Source organism: Eumetopias jubatus, unplaced genomic scaffold (genome assembly GCF_037043125.1).
Source record: "Eumetopias jubatus isolate StellerSeaLion01/CBP00866 unplaced genomic scaffold, mEumJub1_p1.0 scaffold_5, whole genome shotgun sequence".
Lineage (NCBI taxonomy): Eukaryota > Metazoa > Chordata > Mammalia > Carnivora > Otariidae > Eumetopias > Eumetopias jubatus.
The window spans coordinates 108,956,703-108,977,406 of NW_028274811.1; the positions used below are offsets into that span (position 1 = coordinate 108,956,703).

Genomic DNA, 20,704 nt, shown 5'->3' on the forward strand with positions numbered 1-20,704 from the left:
AGTGCTCTCGGGCAGGCGGGACCGCCTCGCACGGAAGGAGTATTCCGGGCCAGTAGGCGTGGCTTCTCTGCGGCTGTGGCGGCGGTGAGGGTGGCAGTGGCGGTGGGCTTGGTTCGGGGCTTCCAGGGAGGAGGCCGGCGGGGTGCGGGGGCTCGGGACTCGGGGCCGAGTAGTCCAGGTGGCTGGGGAGTGGGAGGAGGTGGTCTGGGGCTGGGCTGCCGACACCTCCCGGCTGGACGCGCAGGCTGTAAAGCGCTTTGGTCATTGAAGCGCTACGTTTGTGTGAGGAAGTCTCCTTATCAGCGTCGGAGAAGTTGGGGGCGCTTGTTGACCTCAGATGTCCCGTTTGGGACTGGTCTTGTATGTGGGAACAAGTGAGAGCGCCTGTTTGTGCGTCTAGAGAGAGCCAATGTCAATAACGACAGTAATGACACAAACCATCTCCTCCGTCTTAATAGCAACTGTTATTTATGCGAGGCTATGTGCCAGTCTCTGTTCCAAGCCCCTCGCGTACCTCATGTGGTGGAATCCTTGTAGTAATCCTGCCAGGCAGGTGTTCTAGCCCCGTGTTACAGTTGAGGAAGCGGAGAAGCAGCTAGGTGAACTGACTTCCTAGCAGTTACCGCCCTCAGGAAAGTTGGAAGAAAGTCGAATTCCAGAGCCCGTGCTCTTAGCTGCTAAACTAGACCCCTTCCATTTTGGGAACTGTGTGGCTGGAAGTTCCCAAGGAAAATGGGGGGAGGTATATGTGTACATAGAAATGTGTGCATTTTTATTTTTAAGAAAGGACTCAGCCATTTAATTTTACTTGTAATGTTTCAGTTCTTGGAGTGTTTCCACTCCAATTATGAAAATAACCTACACTCACTACCAGGATACTTGGAAAACTTACAAAAACATTAAATAGTGCGATTCTGTATACCTGAAATTTATTCCTTTTTTTTTTTTTTTGCTTTTCCTGTTGAAGTGTGAATCCACTGAGAGCAGGGATAGCACAGCCATTATAATGATGAAAGTGATGGTAATGAGAATATGAACAGCCACCACCTTTCCACCTAGCCAAATGTCTAGCACATTCTAGATGCTCATTAAATCTTTGTTGCACAAATGAAAGAGTAGACCCAGTGTTTAATATTTTGAAATATGTCCTTCCAGCCTTTTATAAAACTATATGAATTACTTATGTAATATGTTTATTATATATACTATATAGTAGTTGCCTCTCATCTGCCGGTGATATGTTCCAAGATGAGAGATTATAGAATGCCTGTGTGGTAAGATGAGGTGAGGTGAATGATGTAGGCACTGTGCTGTAGCATTAGGCTACTGTTGACCTTTTGACAACACCTCAGAAAGAGAATCATTTGCTTCAAGACTGGTTGGCCACAGGTAACTGAAAACCTCAGATAAAGGGGACTGCTGTATATGGTATACTGCTTATAAAATATGTATTATGTGTTGTAATTTGGAAAGCGCATCTAAAGTAAGTAAAATGATAGTGTAAAAAAAGTACATATTTATTTAGCCACACAAAACATTGATTGAACTTTATGCAAGAACTGTGTAGTCTTTCCTATTAGGTTCTTGGAGTAAATGGGGCAGAAATTGTGTCATAAAAAAATTCTCAATCTCCAAAACTTGGTACATAGTAGGTATTCAAAAAATGTTTGCAAATGAATGAATATTTCAGAGTTTGCATGTGTGTGGGTAGTTGCGTCTGAATTTTTTTTCTGTGTGTTTTGGGAATGTATAATGTATGTATATCATATATCCATATGATCTAGGCTCCATGGTGTGTAAACCTACCTTTCTAGCCTTATGCCTTTTTGTTATTCTCCCTGCTATATTAACTACTGTTATTTTTCGATATTCCATGTCTGTCCATTCCATTCACACTTCCCATGTTTTGTTTCCACACCTTTGAATTTTCTCATTGGCTCCTTTACCTGTCAAAATCCCAAGGGCCCTTTAAGACAGGTGTTGCAAGCTCAACTGTATACAGGGGCTAATAAGGTAACAAATGAGTCAAGTAGATTTAGGTGGAGATTATAGAGAACATTATCCTGCCTAAAAAGGCCCAGCAACTCTTTGGTTTGGGCTAATTATTACCATGTTAAAAGTGGGCCCAGTGTCACCAGATATTTCAACTTTACTAGAGAAGTTGAAAATCTATTCATGTATGAAGTCTGCTTTTTAAATGTTAGCAATGAATATAAAAGTTTAAACACTGTGCAGGCCAAATAACATTTAAAGGCTGGATTTAGCAGTCACATTCTCAGTTTGTGGCCACTATTCTATGTTTATTTCAGATACTTTGTGCATGAATCATATTCTCTGATCCCAGCAGAGTTTTTCTTCTCTGTTCTTTTAGCATTTTATATATACCTCACTGATAGTGCTGTTTCCAAGGTGCCTTAGGTCTTTTTTTTTTTTTTTTTTTTTTTGAGAGGCAGAGGCAGAGGCAGAGGCAGAGGCAGGGGCAGGGGTGAGAGTGGGAGAGAGAATCCTAAGTAGATTCCACACCCAGCATGGAGTCTGATGCGGGGCTTGCTCTCACAGCCCTGAGATTGTGACCTGGGTGGATATCAAAAGTCAGATGCTTAACTGACTGAACTACCCCAGTGCACCTGCCAAGCTGCCTTAGTTCTTAATATGACTTTCTCTTGTACATTGGAAGCATTTGATGGCTTGAATTGGGTCTAATTCTGCACTTGGTAAATATTGGTATAAAATAAATGCTTATATATACCTAAGGCTTTGGTATATATACATTTATTTCTCCTCTGGTTATCTTTATTTCTCCTCTACTTGGTTATCTTGGAAACCAGCATCTGCCTCTTGTAAAAACACCAGTGGTATCTTGGCTTTAATTGCTGAAGAGCTGTACTTATGGTAGGGACTGAATTGGTTAACATTGCTGCTCAAAAGCTAGTTTGATTTAGATTCTATCTGATGGCTTAAATTTTATAATTTATAAATTGAGGTAGAAATAATGACTAAGATTTTTTAATGACAGTCAATAAAAGGAAAAATTGATAAATTGGACCTCATTGAAATGAAAAACTTTTGCTCTGTGAAAGACCCTGTGAAGAAGATGAAAAGAGAAGCTACAGGCTGGGATAAAATATTTGCAGACCACATATCTGACAAAGGACTTGAATCTAGAGTATATAAAGAACTCTCAAAGCAGTAATAAAACAAAACAAAAGAAAAAAACAAAACCCCCAAAGAAAATGAGCAAAAGATACAAATAGGTATTTCACTAGAGGGGATATACAGATGGCAAATAAGCACATGAGAAGATGTTCTGTATCATTAGCCATTATAAAAATACAGCTTAAAGCCACAGTGAGATTATTATTACACACCTGTCATAATGGCTCAGAAAAGGAAAAAAAAAACCCACCAAATGCTGGTGAGAATGTTGAGAAACTTGATCACTCATACATCACTGATGGTAATGTAAAATGGAAAGAGTGGCAGTTCTTAAAAAACTGAACAAGTACTTAACATGATCCAGAAGTTGCACTCTTGGTCACTTATTTCAGAGAAATGAAAGCTTATATTCCACAAAAACCTGTATGTTAATGTACGTAGCCATTTTATTTGTAATAGCCCCAAACTGGGAACAGCCCAGATATCCTTCAATGGGTAAATGGTAAAACAAACTGAAATACATCCATACCAAGGAATACTGCTCAGCAAAAAAGGGAAGAAACTATAGATAAAACAACTTGGATGGATCTCGAGGGACTTATGCTGAGTGAAAACAGTTGGATCTCAAAAGGTTACATACTGTATGAATCCGTTTATATGACATCTTGTATAGAGATGGAGAACAGATTAGTGGTTGCTGTGGGTTGGTGGTGGGCGGCGGGGGGTGAGGGATGTGGCTGAAAAAGGACAACACAAGGGATCCTTGTGATTGAACTGTTCCCGTATCTTTAGTGTGGTGATGGTCACAAATCTATATACGTGTGATAAAATTTCACAGAACTAAGTAACCATACATAAGTGCCTATGAAACTGATGAAGTCTGAAGATGGTCAGTGGGTTGTGTCAGTTTCCTGGTTGTCATATTCCACTGTGGTTACATAAGTTGTTGCCATTGGAGGAAACCGGGTGGAAGATACACAGAACTGTCTGTATTTCTTACACCTGCATGTGACTCTATGATAATCTCAAAATAAATAGCTTATATAACTTACAGCAAAAAAGCCTGTAAGATTAATTTTTTTCTTTGACTTTTTTTCACCAGGCAATGATCTAATCATGTCAGAGAAAGATGATATTGAGACTCCAGTGATAACTGAAGCATCCTCCACTCTTGGAGATGGGAACTGTGAACCAGCCAAGAATTCTGAGTCTGTTGACCAAAGTGCCAAGCCAGAGAGTAAATCCGAACCTGTAGCTATCACTCGGAAAAGACCAGAGTCCAAACCTTCCAGTGACCTTGAGACTTCAGAAATTCTCCCTGTTGAGGTATCACAGGCTGTAGGCAAAGTAGAGTATCTATTAAAACACTGGGATTAAAAGTTAGGGTTAAAAGGAATTTGGAACCAAAACCAATTTAAGATTCTATCTATTTCTTTTCTTTTAAAATCCATAAAACACAATTTTCTCAGTTTTATAAATGACTATGAGTAGTTGCCTTTGCTACATGGTGCTTAAATGCAGGTGACATAACATCTGTCAGGCAAGCAATATAATTCTTTAGCTTAATGATAGGTATTTCTTCACCTGTACTTTGGACTAATAATTAGATACCTTGTCTGTACACTCTCTTATTCTCTACTTTTTCCCTTTTGTTTTGCCTTTTGTTTTTCTGCCTACTGGGAAGAATAGGAGACTGTTTCCAAAGATGTGCCTCAGACCGGTTGGGGATATTGGGGCAGCTGGGGCAAGTCCTTACTCTCTTCAGCCTCAGCTACAGTAGCTACAGTAGGTAAGATCATCCATCATTTTGCTAATTTTTGTGTGTATGTTGCTACAGATGTGTTTTAAAAATGACTTGGTTAATAATTCTTATTCCATGTTTACTTAAGGGCTTTATAATTTCAGAATTCATTAGGAATGATGGGCTGATTTATAGTATAGCTAGAGTTTACAGCATTTTCTCATTAGCATTTCTTATTAGAGTTTCTCGTTTTCTCATTAACCAGAAATTGTTAATATAAAAGTATTGTGTGGTGGTAAATCAAGTTTGTTGGTTTTGTTGGTTTTGTTTTTTGGTAAGATTACACTCCCAAACATTAGTTACATATGGTCAGAATAAAATGTCTGTGACCATAGTGATTTTAAAAATCTGCAGGATTGTTTTGGTTTGTTTCTTCAGTTTTGGTGATTAATAGTAAGTAATATTCAAATGTAAAAATGTTACCATTTTCCTCATTAGGACAAGGTATTTCAAATGTCATTGAGAAGGCAGAGACTTCTCTTGGAATTCCTAGTCCCAGTGAAATTTCAACTGAAGTCCAGTATGCAACAGGTCAGTATGTGGAAACATTAAGACCTAGAATTATGGGTCAAAATGGAACAGTTGAGCTCATTTTTCAGTATATATTTATTGAGTGATATTCAGGGCATCATGGAATTGGTGAGAAAGGGGTTTGGAATCTTTGACTAACAGAGGTCTGTATCCTTTAGCCACTTTAGTCATCGATGAAATGGGATGATCTGTGTCAAAGGACTGTTAAAAACATTAAATAAAGCCATGAATGTAGAATATAAGAATTGCCTAGCATTGTGTTTGGCACAAATGAGTAAGAGCCTAAGAAGAATTAGCTGAATCTGACTTTGTTGTGACATGAAAAAATATTTTAACGTGTTTAGTTTTAAGGGTTTAATTTTTTGTGTTTGGATTTTTATGAGGGTGAAATTTAATTTTGGATACCTGCTTTGATCAGTATACTCTCACTTAAGCCACAAAAGACAGAATTATAACCAGGGATCAAGATGGCCTGGGACCAGAAAACAGGAAGTTTTCGGGCCCTGATTTTGCTTTCTCCATCTCTCGGGGCTTTATTGTCTCCCACTCTTGTTTCCTCTTTGATCGTCTCATTTTTTTTCTCCAATAAGCATAATTTTCTAGGATAAAATTTAAAATAGGCCATATTTTAAAAAGTCAGATTTATTGATTTTGTAATTTATATGTATAATTAATTGTAAATTATATGTAAATGTATAATTTACATATAGTAAAGGTTACTCTTTTAAGGTATACAGTTTATGTGTTTCGGTGAACATACAATCCTGTTTACACAGTATAATCACAGTCCATTGTGATTATGCAGTATAGAATATTTCCTGTATGTGTATAGATAATCAAAATGTAAGAATATTTTCATCACCCCCTAAAAGACTCCTCTTGCTCCTTTGTGGTCACTCCCATCAGTTACTCTCAGTTTTTGGCAACTGCTGATCTTTTTTCCGCCTAAAGTTTGACTTTGTCCAGAAGATCATATACGTGGAATCATACGGTATAAAATGTATTGTTACATATACCAGTAGTTTGTTCAAACGATTAGATTTTATTTTTGAAATGAAATGAAAATGAAAAAAGCTGTGTTTTCATTTTAAAATAGGTAAATAGTTTAAAATAATAAAACAAAAAGGGCTAAGGCTATACTGTGTATAGGAAGCAGGGTCTAATTTTTAAAATTTCACATAGATGCTGATAAAGAAAACTATTTATGGATCATCCCTTCATGTTTACACATCCCCTTCCTCCTGTAGGAGAGACAAATGCCAAAGAAAATGCAAACTCTTCCCCATTAACTGGGCCATTTGGTGTATTCTCAACCATCTCTACTGCTGTTCAGACCACAGTGAGTAAAATGCATGGTAGACTGTACCCCTCTGTGAATATAGTGGGTTTTTTTTTTGTTTGTTTGTTTGTTTTTAATCTCTTTCTCCCCCCTTTTCTTGAAAAGCCATGAGGACTGATTACTGTTATGGGAGTCCACAAATTGCTGAAGATCAATCACTTTGATCTTAGGGGTAGAGTGAGAGCTACTTGAAAACTTTCTTTAAAGAAGTAGAGAGCAGAAGATGAAGAGTAACAGAGAGTCAATATACATAGTATTTAGTGGACTATGAATTCTGAGTTTGGTGGCCCTAGAAAATGTTCCTACTTTACAAAAATATTTTTCTCATAACTGTAGATGATTAGAAACATTTTTAAAAAAGGGTTTTATAGGAAACTTAATGTCTTTCTTAAGATAGATAACTAGTACTTTTTTAATTTTTAATTTCTTGAAGTAAAACATATATACAGAAAAGTGAAATCATAAGTATTCAATTGGAATTTTTACAACTCAGACTAAGAAACCAACATGATGGTATATCATAGGTTTTCCACCTGTACCCTCTCCCAGCCATCTGTGCTGCTTCCTTTTGCCCACCAAGATAACCACAATTCTGACTTCTACCATCATAGATTAATTTTGCCTACTTTTAAACTTGACATAGATGGAATCATACAGTATGTACCCTATTGCATTTAGCTTCTTTCACTCGACATTATATTTGTATTATTTCTCCATCATGTAGTCGGTATGGTGTATTCCATTTTTTTTGCTGTATTCCATTATGTGACTATGTAGCATTTATTTATTCCATGGTTGGTGAGTACTGGGGTTTCCAGTTTTTAGCTCTTATGAATAGTACTGCCATGAACATTTTGTATCTCTCTTTTTTTTTAAAAGATTTTATTTATTTATTTGATAGAGAGAGAGACAGCGAGAGAGGGAAGACAAGCAGGGGGGAGTGGGAGAGGGAGAAGCAGGCTTCCCGCAGAGCAGGGAGCCTGATGGGGGGCTCGATCCCAGGACCCCGGGGTCATGACCTGAGCCGAAGGCAGACACCCAACGACTGAGCCACCCAGGCTCCCCCCCCTTTTTTTTTTTAATATTTTATTTATTTGTCAGAGAGAGAGTGAGTGAGCACAAGCAGGGGGAGTGGGAGGCAGAGGGAGAAACAGGCTTCCCACTGAGCAGGGAGCCCGATGCAGGGCTCGATCCCAGGACCCTGGGATCATGACCTGAGCTGAAGGCAGTTGCTTAACTGACTGAGCCACCCAGGTGCCCCATTTTGTCTATCTTTCGATGAACCTCAACATTTCTGTTGAGTATGCAACGATGTGTAGAGTTGCTGGGTCATAGGATATTCATATGGTCAGCTATAGTAGATACTGATGTACAGTTGTCCAGAGTGTTTAAACCTGTTTACATTCCCACAAGCAGTGGATGATTGTTTTAGTTGCTCCACATTCTTGCTAGTGCTTGGTATTATTAGCTACTATTTTATGTAATCAAAACATGCAGATGTCTTTTTTCAGTATTACTGTAATGAAGTTGCATGTGTTTCCCAGGGAAAGAGCGTAATCAGTGGGGGTTTGGATGCCTTAGAATTCATTGGGAAAAAGACAATGGATGTAATAGCAGAAGGGGATCCTGGATTTAAAAGAACCAAGGGTCTGATGAACCGGAATTCTACATTGTCTCAGGTACTGTTTGTCTTTACCTGTTTACTTCATGTTTCTGTTTTGATCTGTATTTTTGCCTGTGGTAGACCTTATTAATAATGCCTTTTGAAAAGTTTTCAGTGATACTTTTATTAAGGCTTTTTTGGGTGGGGGGTGGCTGGTGAGATCTGTCATGTTTAGAAAAATGCCCAATTCTTTTTCTCCTCCTCTTTCTTTTCTGTAGGAGCCTCCTATCAGTGCAGTAGAAGGTGACAAGCCCTTTCAGAGTCGTTGAGTACATTAATGTTTAAAGCACTTTCCACCTGGTTCCTTAGGTGTTATTTACCCTGTCCAGGATTGAATTATGTGTGACCATTTTTTCCCAGCAGCTCCTTTGCCTATCAGACTTGAATTGCAGTGCTAGGAATGAAAGGGCAGTGCACTGTCCTGTTACCATCTCAGCTTTGCTTCCCTCAGCTCTCAGAACTCACCCTTGAGCTCTCATTACTTGCTGCAGGGTAAGCCTCCACCTTTTTTTCAGGTTTTACGAGAGGCAAAGGAGAAAGAAGAGCTATGGACCTCCAATGAGGTTACCTTGGAAACGGACAAGAAAACTCATTATGGGCTCCTCTTTGATGAATTTCAAGGCCTTTCACATCTGGAAGCTCTGGAGATGCTTTCCCAAGAAAGTGAAATAAAGGTAATTCCAAACCAGCAATTTCAAATGGATGGTCTTCAAGCAAAGGAGTGCTGCATAGTTTCTTCACTGTTTGTACAGTTGGAAGATGAAATGTATTTGACATGGTGGCTTGAGACTCTTTGAAAATACTACACCAAGACAAACAAACTAATGTTTGAACTAATTGCTAGAAATATAATGAATCCAGTGTTATTTCTTTCAATTTAAATAGAAAAGGACGGGTTAACCAGGAGGTCTTAATAGCACATTTGTATTTTGCCTTTGCCTTGGTCTTTTTTTTTTTTTTTGGTAGTTTCTCTGGTTTAAGCTGCCAATTTGGATAAAATTACCTGTTAGTTTTTAATTGATTCAAGACTGTTTAACTTCCTCCTAACTTCTTAGCCATTGTTAAGCACTAATAATTTCTGGATGTTTCTGGCTTTTAATTTTTTTTTAAGTATAAATTCTCCCTATCTTTCTGTAATGACTAGCGTCTTGTATTGAGGTTCTTAAGGAATAGTTTGTATTGGCTGGTGAGCTCATAATTTTTATTTTAATTTGGTCTGTAGCCTCTTCTCCATTTGAAAATGTTTTTCTTTTGTACTCTCACAACTTTTTATTATTTTATATCCATTCAGGTGAAATCTATTCTTAATTCTCTAAGTGGAGAAGAATTAGAGACTCTAAAACTTGAATTGGAGCAACTCAAGGAAGCATTTTCCCTAGCAGAGTTCTGTGAGGAAGAGGAAGAGGAGAAAAAAGGTAATATGACAATCCAGTATTTGAGTGGAAGGGATGTAGCATGCTTATATGCAGTCTATTGCCCTTGAAATAATTTGCTCTTCGATTACACTAGTCAGATTTTACTTTTTGCTGCCTTGCCCCTGAGTAGGTATTGATATGAGCAGTTGGTCTTAAGTGCATATCTTTGCTCCACTCCCTGCTTCTGCCCCTCGAACTGTTGGTGATTTCTCCAGGTCTCATCTTGCAACTCACAAAACTGCCTGCTTTTTTGGTTAGAGAATTGCCCTTGTTAGATTCCTGCCTCAGTCTGGATGGTCATCCCTGTGAGCTTTTATGTCCCTAGATACTGCTCCTGTGCCTCTCTGAGTCCTGTGACCCCTGTCCTCACCTTGAATTCAGGCAGGCAGGGTGGCAGTTATCCAAAATGTGGGTGATAATTTGCCTTTTTTATTTTCGAAAGCTTTTTTTTTTTATGCAATATTCTTAGTATCTGTGTAGTTCTGAAAATGTAAGTATAGTAACTACTCATTTTTGCAAAATTATCAGGAAACAACGTCATTTACATAAAGCATAATTTCTAGTCAACTGAATTTTAAGCTTTTAAGAGTTTTATTTTACAGTTTAGTTGGAAATATTTCTAATATGTATTACACACTAACTGTTTTTTTAGTAGAATCTAATGAATACAGTTTTTTGACTTTTTTTCTGATGAAACGATCAGTTATAAATATTAAAAGTGACTAGAAAAATTCCTTCACAGTCCATCAAGACACATGAGCCAATCAGATTAAGTCGGTGGTTTGAAGAGTGTGATCTACAGATTCTTGGGTCCCCCAGGATCTCTTGAGGGAATGCATGAGTCAAAACTCTTTGCATCATAATATCAAAATGTTTTTTTCTTTTTAAAAAATTTATCATTTTAACATTTGCACTGATGGTGCAGAAGCAGTGGTGAGTAAAATTACTGGTGTCTTAACACAGATCAAGACAGTGGTACCAAACTGTACTAATATTTTCACTGCCACGTATTCATAGTAAATAATAAATAAATAAGTAAAATTTTTTAAAGTGCCAGTTTCATTTAACCTTATCCTCATGAAACAGTAACAGTGATTAATCTTACTAAGTCTTGACCCTTGAGTACACTTATTTTTCATATTTTGTGTGTTGCATACTGAAGCTGTCTCAAGGAAAAGCACTGTTATTGTTTGAGTCATAAGCTGAAGTACCTGTTTTTTAATGGAACGCCATTTTTATTTAAAAAGATTTCAGTCACACAGACTGTTCAGAGTAGGATATTTGGTAAAAATTTTCTTGAAAATGAATGAAAGGAGCCTTCACTTGAAGTAAAGAAATACTTGTGACTAGTAAAACGTAAACTAAGCAAAAGTTAGAATTTTGTAAAACTTCTCTTTGTTGCTGTGGTGAGCTTGGCCACTTCCCAGTGCTTACAGAGTCTTTTGATGAAATTGGTGGTGAGAGTAACAAATTTGATTTCCTAGAGGTATTTAAATGTGTTAGCATTTAGAAGACTTGTGTAATTCAGAGAACCAGTATTTTCCAGATGACTAATGGGTGGTGTTACAAAGTCATGCCTGGGCAAGAGATGGACCAGTGGATTTTAATTTAATGTAACTGCATTCAAAATTTCATGATTTGATTTCAGGTTCTACATTATAACTAACCTTTAAGAAATAACTATTTGTTGAGTTTTGGTGTAGTATTAAAGATTATCCACAATTATCTGCAAAGGCTATTAAAATTGTTCTCCTCTTTCCAACTATGTGAGCTTGAATTTTCTTCGTGTACTTTAAAAGCATATCACAACAGATTGAATGTAAAAGCAGGTAAAAGAATCCAGCTGTCTTTAAGCTAGGCATCAAAGAGATTTGCAGAGATATAGAACAATGGAATTCATCTCACTAAAATTTTTTTTTGGAAAATGTAGTTGTTTTTCTTTCTTTTTTTTTTTTTTTGAAAGATTTATTTATTTATTTTGAGAGAGAGAGAATGAGAGAGAGAGAGTACATGAGGGGGCGGGGGTTAGAGGGAGAAGCAGGCTCCTCGCAGAGCAGGGAGCCCGATGCGGGACTCAAACCGGCACTCCAGGATCATGACCTGAGCCGAAGGCAGTCGCTTAACCGACTGACCCACCCAGGCGCCCAATGTAGTTGTTTTTCTTAAAAATTATGTCAACAGGTGTGTTTAAAGAATGAAATACTTCAAACATTTCAGTTTTAATTTTTAATATGAGTGTTGACAGGTATGTAACTTACATTAAAAAAGACTTTGGGGTTCTCAAAAAGTTTTAAGAGTATAAAGGGGTCCTGAGACCACAGTGTTTTTGAGAGCTGCTATATTAAATTATCTTAAACTGCTATGCTTTTAGAAATGTCTCTGTTGCTTTCCAGAATTGTACATCTTTATATTCTGTGCATTTATCTGCCCATCTTTTAATGCTCTTCACTATCAGTGAGCTTCCTTCTGATACCCTACGAATCTCATTTTCTATCTTTAATCAGCTTTGGGTGGAAAACCAGTTAACTAGTTTATTCAAGTTGTGTATTAAAAGGGTACTTGGAGTGAGAGTCTTGAGAGTCTTAGGGCCTTTCTTGTGAGAGAAGGAAGTAAACTAGAATGTATGGATTCTATACTAAGAATAGAACTTACTCTTTTTTGTTCCCATTTGTGTTTTGCACTGAATTCTAAGAAGTCACATTGACTGGTTATATAACATCTTGCTATATGTTCTCTGTAAAGATACTGGTCCTGATATGAAATGGCTCTTGAATAAAAGTTTTTAAAAGCTTTCCTGAAGTACTGAGAAGACATTATAGCATGGTGAATGAAAGGATGGGCTTTGGCGTTAGACCTGGGTTCAAAATCAAGATTGCTGTTTCCTAAGCCATGTGACCTTGGAAAATTACTTAACACTGAAATTCTATTTTCTCATCTGTAAGAAGAAGATGCTAATTTCTCTCAGGTTGGACTAAATGAAATATTTAAGGTGTGACACATGGTAAGCACTCAACAAATGGTGGCTGCTATTTTCATTATCAGGGTGGCATAAGTAAATAAAGATCTACGCTTAGCAGGAAATCCATAAATTAATTTTTATTTACTTAAGTTGCTCTGTTGTTCCTAACTAAGTCCTAGTGTGGCAATCCCCAGTTATTTATAAACTTAATATATTTGTACATAATACCATTAACAGTATTTGTTCAATTTAGTCAACATCTGGCTTGGCATAGTAATCAGAAATCCTGATCTTTAAGTACCATTCTGAGGACTCTGATGGCATTTCTGAACAGATGGATTTGTGTCTATGACATTTTTCTCCCCTACCTGTTTGCCAGAGATTAGGACTCTGAAAAGAGAGCACTGAAGTGCTGCGTACGACCCTCCCCAACAGTTTTTCCCAGGGATTTTGGATGAAAATGCAACACTGACCTTGGTATTATATCTCAATGAAAATGTTAAAAAAAAAAAAAGGTGAGGTGGTAGCAGAGGGAAGAGAAAACCATTGAAGAGGGAGACCCCAGCCTCTCTTGAGTCCCTCTAAAGCACTAGCCCTGCCTCCTTTCCATCCTTGAACTTTGACCTTATCGCAGCAACTACTTTTTATACTCTGGTCTGTGGGCAGTACATGACAGGACCTCCAAATTTTTTTGATCAACCCTTAGCAGTAAAAGGTTTTTTGAGCACTTAGACTTAATGTATGTACATTTGATGTTTATAAATTATATACATGTACTTCTATAGTAATATATTACTTACATTCTAAAGTATACCCTAAAATAGATGTTTTTAAAGGATGAGATAAATGTCTACAAATAAAAGTTCTGTTGTTCCTCCAGTACTCCATTGGCTTATTTTGTGAACCCCTTGGGGTACATACGTCCCAGTATAGATTCAGATACTCCCTTGCTCCCAAACAATGTAGAAGCTTTGCTAGGAAAACGAAATGCCTGTCAGATTTTAGATTTTTAGGCAGTAGGATTTGATAGGTTATAGCTGTAGTACTTAGGAGATCAACTTTTCCCAAATCATATTATACCTGGGATCACCAAACCATTGGACTTCTCTGTCTCGAACACCAAGAGAGAAGGATGAAAGGATAGCCGATGGAGAGCGAACAAAGATGGATTTTTTTTTCTAAGGATTTTGGGGAGAAAACAGGTATGAGGAAGTAATCATTTGCCCTGGTAAACCATGAACTGGTGACTAAGAAATATTCATATGGATTATAAGTGCTAGAAGATGTCTATACAAGAGTTCTCCCTACATTGTACAGTTAAGAGAAGCCTTGGTCTGAGGAAATTAAGTAAGATTTAGATGAGTAGAAAGGAAAACAGCATTTCTTGCCATTTGTTTGGATGTGTTGTTTGTTTTTTTATATTGACTCACCTGTTTGCCTGTATGTTTCTCAAATATAAGCATTCTTTATTTCCCATTGTGTCTTAGGCTTCTTAACCAACAGCTTTCTTACCATCCTTCCGACATTCCGGAGTCCCTTTTCCTCTTCCTTTCTTCTTATCCATCATTATTTCCTACCTGGATCCTGGATTGTTGCCTCAGCCTTCCTACCCCTCTTCTTGTTTCCATTTCAGTTCATCCCCCACCCAGGAGCCAAAGTGGGTCTTTCTAAAGTGTAAGTTGGATATATCTGTCTCTCTAAAATCATTCAGTGTCTCCTCACTTCCTCAATAAAAAGCTTGAATTCCTCACCATGATTTTTAAGGCCCCCTTTAACTGGATCCTACTTGATTTTCGAGCTTCATTCTTACCTCTCTTCTCCCCTTTACATTAAGACACTTGCAAACATATTAAACTTGTTGCCATGCTTTCTTTCACCTCTGCATCTTTTCCTTGTTTTCACTGTCTGAGACTCTTCCTTTTCTCCTGGCTAAGTTGTACTCATTTTTTATGTCCTGACTTAAATTCCACTTTCTTGGAAGCACAGACATAGTACCTGCTTAGTACTCTGCCTTAACCAGTTCTCATTCCTACATCTGGAATATGATATACAGAGCACAGGATTTGGACTGGGGTGGGAAGGCCAAGGTTTGACTCCTAATCTTTTCTATGAGAGTTTGGGGAAAGTAACCCCTTGAAGCCCTAGTTCTTTATCTCTAAAATGGGATAATGACACTTTTTAGAAGCCCACTGAAAGGATTCATTGGCATAACAGCAGGATTCTGTAAGCACTAAGGCACCATGCTCATTTAGACTGCTGTTGCTGTGACTGTTGGTGCTGCCGCTCCTGCCATGCCTCCCCTCTTCCTCCTTACCACCCCCAACCCCCATCCCCATCTGTCTGTCTGCAGTGTCTTCAATGGGACCTAGCTTTTGGTTTTTGTTTTTTTAGGGGATGAAGACTTTACCAAAGAGATAACAGAGCTATTTTCCCAGCTGCAGGTCTCCTCCAAACCTGAGAAACTTGCCAGGGTAAGTTACTACTTCTTGGTGATTTTCATTTTTTTACTTGTGTTGATTTAGTGGATAAAGAATATAAGATTCTAACTTCCTGGCAAGGAAGTCACCAAATTGGGGGTATATTCTGAATTCCATCCCTTCTGACTGCCTCCTGCTCTCACAGGTTAGCATGCAGATCTCACATCTGCCCTACCTGCCTCATACTTCTGCTATCCTCACCTGTTTTCATTTGGAATGCTTGCTTATCTGAAAGCTCACATTAGGCCACAGTGTTGGCAGTGCTCCCTAGCCTTCGTGAGACCAGTGGGTTAGCCTCTATTGAGGTCTCCCTGTTCTCAGGGCTCTGAGTGATTCAGAGATGATGCAATCTGGCCCCGGCCCTTATGGACCTGGATGGAGGTTATCATTTCCCAGAGCCCAGTGACCACTTAGCATGTGAGGGTCCCATGGCCTAGGCCTTGGTCTTTGATGGTGATGTCTGAGCTATCTTCACACATTTGGAACGTGGAAGGGCTTTAGTCAGAGTGGGTAGGAGGCTCTGTTTGCAGAGCAGTACTCACATAGCATATATGCCAGTGCCAGCTCATGGGACACTGTCCACTGGCTCTTGGGCTGCTTGCTGCCTCTTCACCCTCCTCTCCTGGTCTCCAGAAACGTCTCTGGACCAGTTAACGGCAGGCATGCATTGGCCATTACAGTCACCTGCATGCCTCAGGGTAAGGAATGTGATGCTTGATTTGTTATCCCACTCCCTTATGCGCAGTGAAAATGCCGCATTCCGCAAGAAAGCTTTTCAGATCACCCCCTGGCCGTTTGTCTTCCTCGTCTCAACTTGACTACATCGCTTTCTAGCTTGTATCATCATAGTGTTTTTTGAGTTGGAAATAATATCAAATTTAGAGAAAAGTTGCACAGATAAAGCAAATAACACTCGTACATCTTTTATGCAGATACACCTATTGTTGACAGTTAACACCATATGTTGAATCATTCGTGTTTGAGCATTTATTCTCTCATTCTCTCTCCTGTCCCTTCCCCATGCAGCACCACACACATACACATGTGCACGTGCATGTTGTCACTATTGGGACTGTATTGGGGATTTAATTGTAAACATGAGATTCCTTCACTCATAAATATTTTAATATGTACCTGCTAAGAATATGGGTATTCCCTTATGTCACCATAGTAGTTATCCCCTGCAGTAAACTTAACATTGACACATTTTTTTTTTTTTTTTAATATTTATTAGAGAGCAAGAGAGTGAGAGAGCATGAGCAGGGGGAGGGGCAGAGGCAGAGGGGGAAGCAGACTCCCCGCTGAGCAGGGAGCCCGACCTGGGGCTCGACCCCAGGACCCTGGGATCATGACCTGAGCTGAAGGCAGATGCTTGACTGACTGAGCCACCCAGGCGCCCCTTACAAGCATATTTTTATTTAATCTGTTGTCCACTTGTCTGCATTCTGGTTTTGGCAGCTGGCCTAACAATGTCCTTTGTATCAAATTTTTTCCTCTAACATTGGATCCAGTATATAATCATGAATTGTGTTTAGTTGTCATGTATTTCTGTTTCTTTTAATTTAGAGTAGTTCCTCACTTTTCCTTGTCTTTTATGATGAGATACACAAACTCCTTTCCCCCTGTATAAAAATAGAGTATTCGTCATTTGGGGTTTGTCTGGTGTTTTCTCATGACTAAAGTTAGGTTGTGCCTTCCCAGGTAAGACACTTCATCAGTAACATTGTATCCTTCCCAGGCTGTCATACCTAGGGCACACGATGTCCATCTTCCTCTTACCGTGATGTGTTGCCTGGTTTTTCACTGTATGGTTGTGATTTTTTCCCTGTGTTACTAATAAACTTTCTATGGGGAGACATTTTAAGACCAACAAATATCCTGATCCTCATCATAATGTCCCTCCTAGGTTTAGCATCTATCCATGATTCCTGCTGTATCAATATTTACTGTGCTGGTTGCAAAATGATTACGTATTTTAACCCTAGCACTTGCTCCACATTTATCATTTGGCTCTTGGCATTCTACTCTAGTTAAGAGCTCTCCCTTCTCCTACTTATTTATTATCTGTTATTTAATATGATCTCATGGGTTTCTGTTTTTTTTTCCTTTGGTTTATAATTCATTACTGTTTTTAGTTAGTTTGGTATTCAAATTGTCCTCGGATGGACTCCTGTGTGACACGCACTTATCATTGTTTGGAGTATTTCCTTATTTTCTGTTGTAGCAAGATATCCTGGACTCACTTTGTACCTTCCATATGTCAGCCCTGGAATCAGCCATTTCTTCAAGGAGCCATAGTTCCTTTTTAGTAGGACAGGCTAAGATGTGGGTGCTAGCAGTTCTCTTCACTGCTGTGGTGTCTTTGCTTCTAGGCCCTGTGGGCAAAGCTAGGAAATGTACTCAGATACACACACCCCTATATTTGTACGTGTACATGCATACATAAGTTGGAGATCATGAGTTTATCCTGGTAACTCCAATTTCAGTCCATCCCTACAGGGTTCTTCCTGCCTTGCCTTTCCTCATGACACGTTTGTGTTCTCTTCTTCCACAGTAAGAACCCCATCCCCCAACATTAGCACATGTCCTTATTTCCTCAGTTCTGTAATGCATCTGAAATAGTTTCATTGCTTTGCCCATGCTACTATAAAATCAACCTATGGAAAGAATGTATGATTTATTTGCTTTCCCCCTTGTTAATTTAATTTTTGAATATATAGGGTATTATCATTGTTTCTGAAAGTCAAAACTGTATAATTCCCATCTACTCCATTTTCTCTTTATTTATTTATTTGGTGCAAAAAGGTGATTTTATTAAAGCACGGGAACAGGACCCGTGGGCAGAAAGAGCTGCACTGGGGTCATGAGGAGTGGCCCATTTATATACTTTCAAGTTGGGAGAGGGGGTTAGGGATAGTGTAAGTCTCTAAGGAACTTTGAAAGCAAGGTTTCCAGGACCTTGAGGGGGCTAGCTGTTGCTGGGAAAAGGTCATTTATTACCATCTAATAAAACCTTAGTCATGAGACCCTTCAGATGTATATCAGTGGGCCGTATGCTTGGGGGATGATTACCAACATGTATCTTGGTGGGGTTTAGAGATAAAGGAAGTTTCCAAAGGAATTTTTATATGTTAAAGTAGACTTACAGGATCCTGGTGTCAGTGGGGTTGGGGGGGGAGGTAGTCAGGCTAGGCTTGCCTTTTGCCCTTAGCCAAGTATTAACATCGAGGCAGTTGAGTCCCTAGAGGAATGTCACTCTGCCTGTTTCAAGGACTTGTCAAGGGGCTGTAGGTAGTAAGAAAATTTAATAATTTTTCTTCTGCTTTTGTTTCCCACATCATTCCCCCCTGAACAATTTGACCCTTAAATCTTTAAGGTTGCTGAGGGCAGAAGGTCTCATCTTCTGTAGCTTTTTCTCCTTTTAGATATTAAACTTTCTTGCTTTCTGGTATGTCCTTGTGCTTCTTTTTTTATATAAGTTAATATATTTTAAAGATAATTAGTTATATTTTCTGCTTATACAAAAGTTAACATACTGTGTATGTTCTTTAGCATTTTGCTTTATTCACTTAACCTTATGAATATGTATTTTTATAAATGTATCATAAGTGTTTTTGTTTTTTTAAATGTGTATATCTTACCTCCCATCCTAAATCTTTTTTTTTTAAAGACTTATTTATTAGAGAGAGAGAAGGAGAATGTGCACAGAGGGGAGGGGCAGAGGGAGAGAGAGAATCTCAAGCAGACTCCCCACTGAACGCGGAGCCTGACACAGGGCTGATCCCACGACCCTAAGATCATGACCGGAGCCGAAATCAAGAGTTGGATCCTTAACCGACTGAGTCACCTGGGTGCCCCACCTTCCATCCTAAATCTTAAATTTCTTCAAGGCCGGATCTTTGCCTTATTGGCCCTTAAAATCCCAGATGGACTATTTCTTACTTTGTGGTGTTGAGTAAGTTGGTTAACCTTTCTGCCTCAGTTCCTCTATCTGTGAGACAAGGATGATGTAGAGTCCTTGTGAAGAATTAATGTGTTAATACATACAAAACTTTTATGGAGTCCCTGGCTCATAGCAAATGCTTACCATTGATGGTCCTATCTATAGAAGCTTGCCCCTAAATTATACATTTAGGTATTTGATAAATATACATATGTCAAGTAACTTTTGTTTTGCTAGGTGCTAGGGAAGCTGTAATGAAAAAGACATAATTTGTGTACTCAAGGAGATCATAATAAGTTATTTTAAAAAGGCAAGTAACCCCTTAGCTCTTTGGTAGTACTGGTCATTCTCTGAAAGCAGTCTTCACATTGTTTACATTTTGGGTGTTGAGTCATGAGAAGTAGAATAGTTAAAAGGTCAGGGCCTGATTTTCCCCAAGGATTTATATGGGAGACTGTGTCATATAGGGGAAAAGCAATGAAGCAGGAGTCTGGGTACACAGTTCTGATTCTTATTCTGACACATGTGATATGGGCAAATCCCATTTCTTTTCTAGGCCTCATTTTATTTTTCTCCCCCAACTGATAAAAAATAAGTGGTTAGAGAAGCTAAGCTCAAAGGTGCCTTTTAATTCCCAAGTCTCCAGGTCTCTCCAGTGGGAAGTTCCAGACTGAATTCTGGGTGTGAGGCCTGGGTAGCATTGCTGATTTTCAAAAGATATGATAAATTACCTTGAGTTGGCACAGTAGTTCATAATGACTTCAGTTGATGTATTTATTACAAGAGTGGTCATTTTGAGTGTGTACTATGCCTACTAAAACCTCTCCTTCAAGTATACTACATTTATGATATCAGTTTTTTTCTCTTGTGTGGCTTTATCTCTCCATTTTTCTTTCTTCTTTTAATCTGAGATAAATCAATCCCTGGTTTTTCTCTTATTTTATCTCTTCAAAAGAATTGCAGAGCATTTCACATACTATTTAGACTGTTAGTCATCTGTTAGGATTCTTTCCAGCCTCATCTCTCGCTGTTCTCTTCTCTCAAAATCTCACCGCTCCAACCTCATCTACCATGCTTCTCCCATATTGTCTTCCTTCTGTTCCTTCAGTACACCCACCTGATTTCCCTCTACTTACAGCTCTCATTGTCTAAATATTTGCATGGCTGATTCCTTTTAAACTTCAGATTTCTGCTCAAATTTCACTCCTCGAGACCCCTCCTGACCCCCTAAGCCAAGTCTGCCTTCTCATCCAGTCCATACTCTCCATCTCTCCATTTTATTTGCTTCACTCATTTGTTAATTGTCTTTCTGCACTAGAGTAAAGAAGAGCAGGACCATGGTTTATATTAGTCGCCACTGTATTCCCAGCACCTAGGACAGTGTGTAGTAAATATTTGTAATGGATGAACTAATTAATAA

General features: G+C 38.6%; 1 protein-coding gene across 2 annotated transcripts in view; it reads left to right on the plus strand.

Moving 5' to 3' along the window:
• The first annotated feature begins 5 nt into the window (after nt 1-5).
• The window catches only part of FAM114A2 (family with sequence similarity 114 member A2), a 32,354-nt gene continuing 11,655 nt past the window's right edge, over nt 6-20,704 (plus strand). The window contains exons 1-9 of one of the 2 annotated variants that reach the window (XM_028106527.1): nt 6-84; nt 4,259-4,482; nt 4,846-4,945; nt 5,396-5,488; nt 6,736-6,827; nt 8,372-8,506; nt 9,006-9,164; nt 9,782-9,905; nt 15,256-15,335. In XM_028106527.1, the coding sequence (XP_027962328.1) occupies nt 4,273-4,482; nt 4,846-4,945; nt 5,396-5,488; nt 6,736-6,827; nt 8,372-8,506; nt 9,006-9,164; nt 9,782-9,905; nt 15,256-15,335 (993 nt within the window). In that variant the 5' untranslated portion in view covers nt 6-84; nt 4,259-4,272. Of the gene's footprint in view, nt 85-1,369; nt 1,390-4,258; nt 4,483-4,845; nt 4,946-5,395; nt 5,489-6,735; nt 6,828-8,371; nt 8,507-9,005; nt 9,165-9,781; nt 9,906-15,255; nt 15,336-20,704 lie in introns of those variants that run through there. The other variant, XM_028106528.1, reaches the window with a different exon arrangement.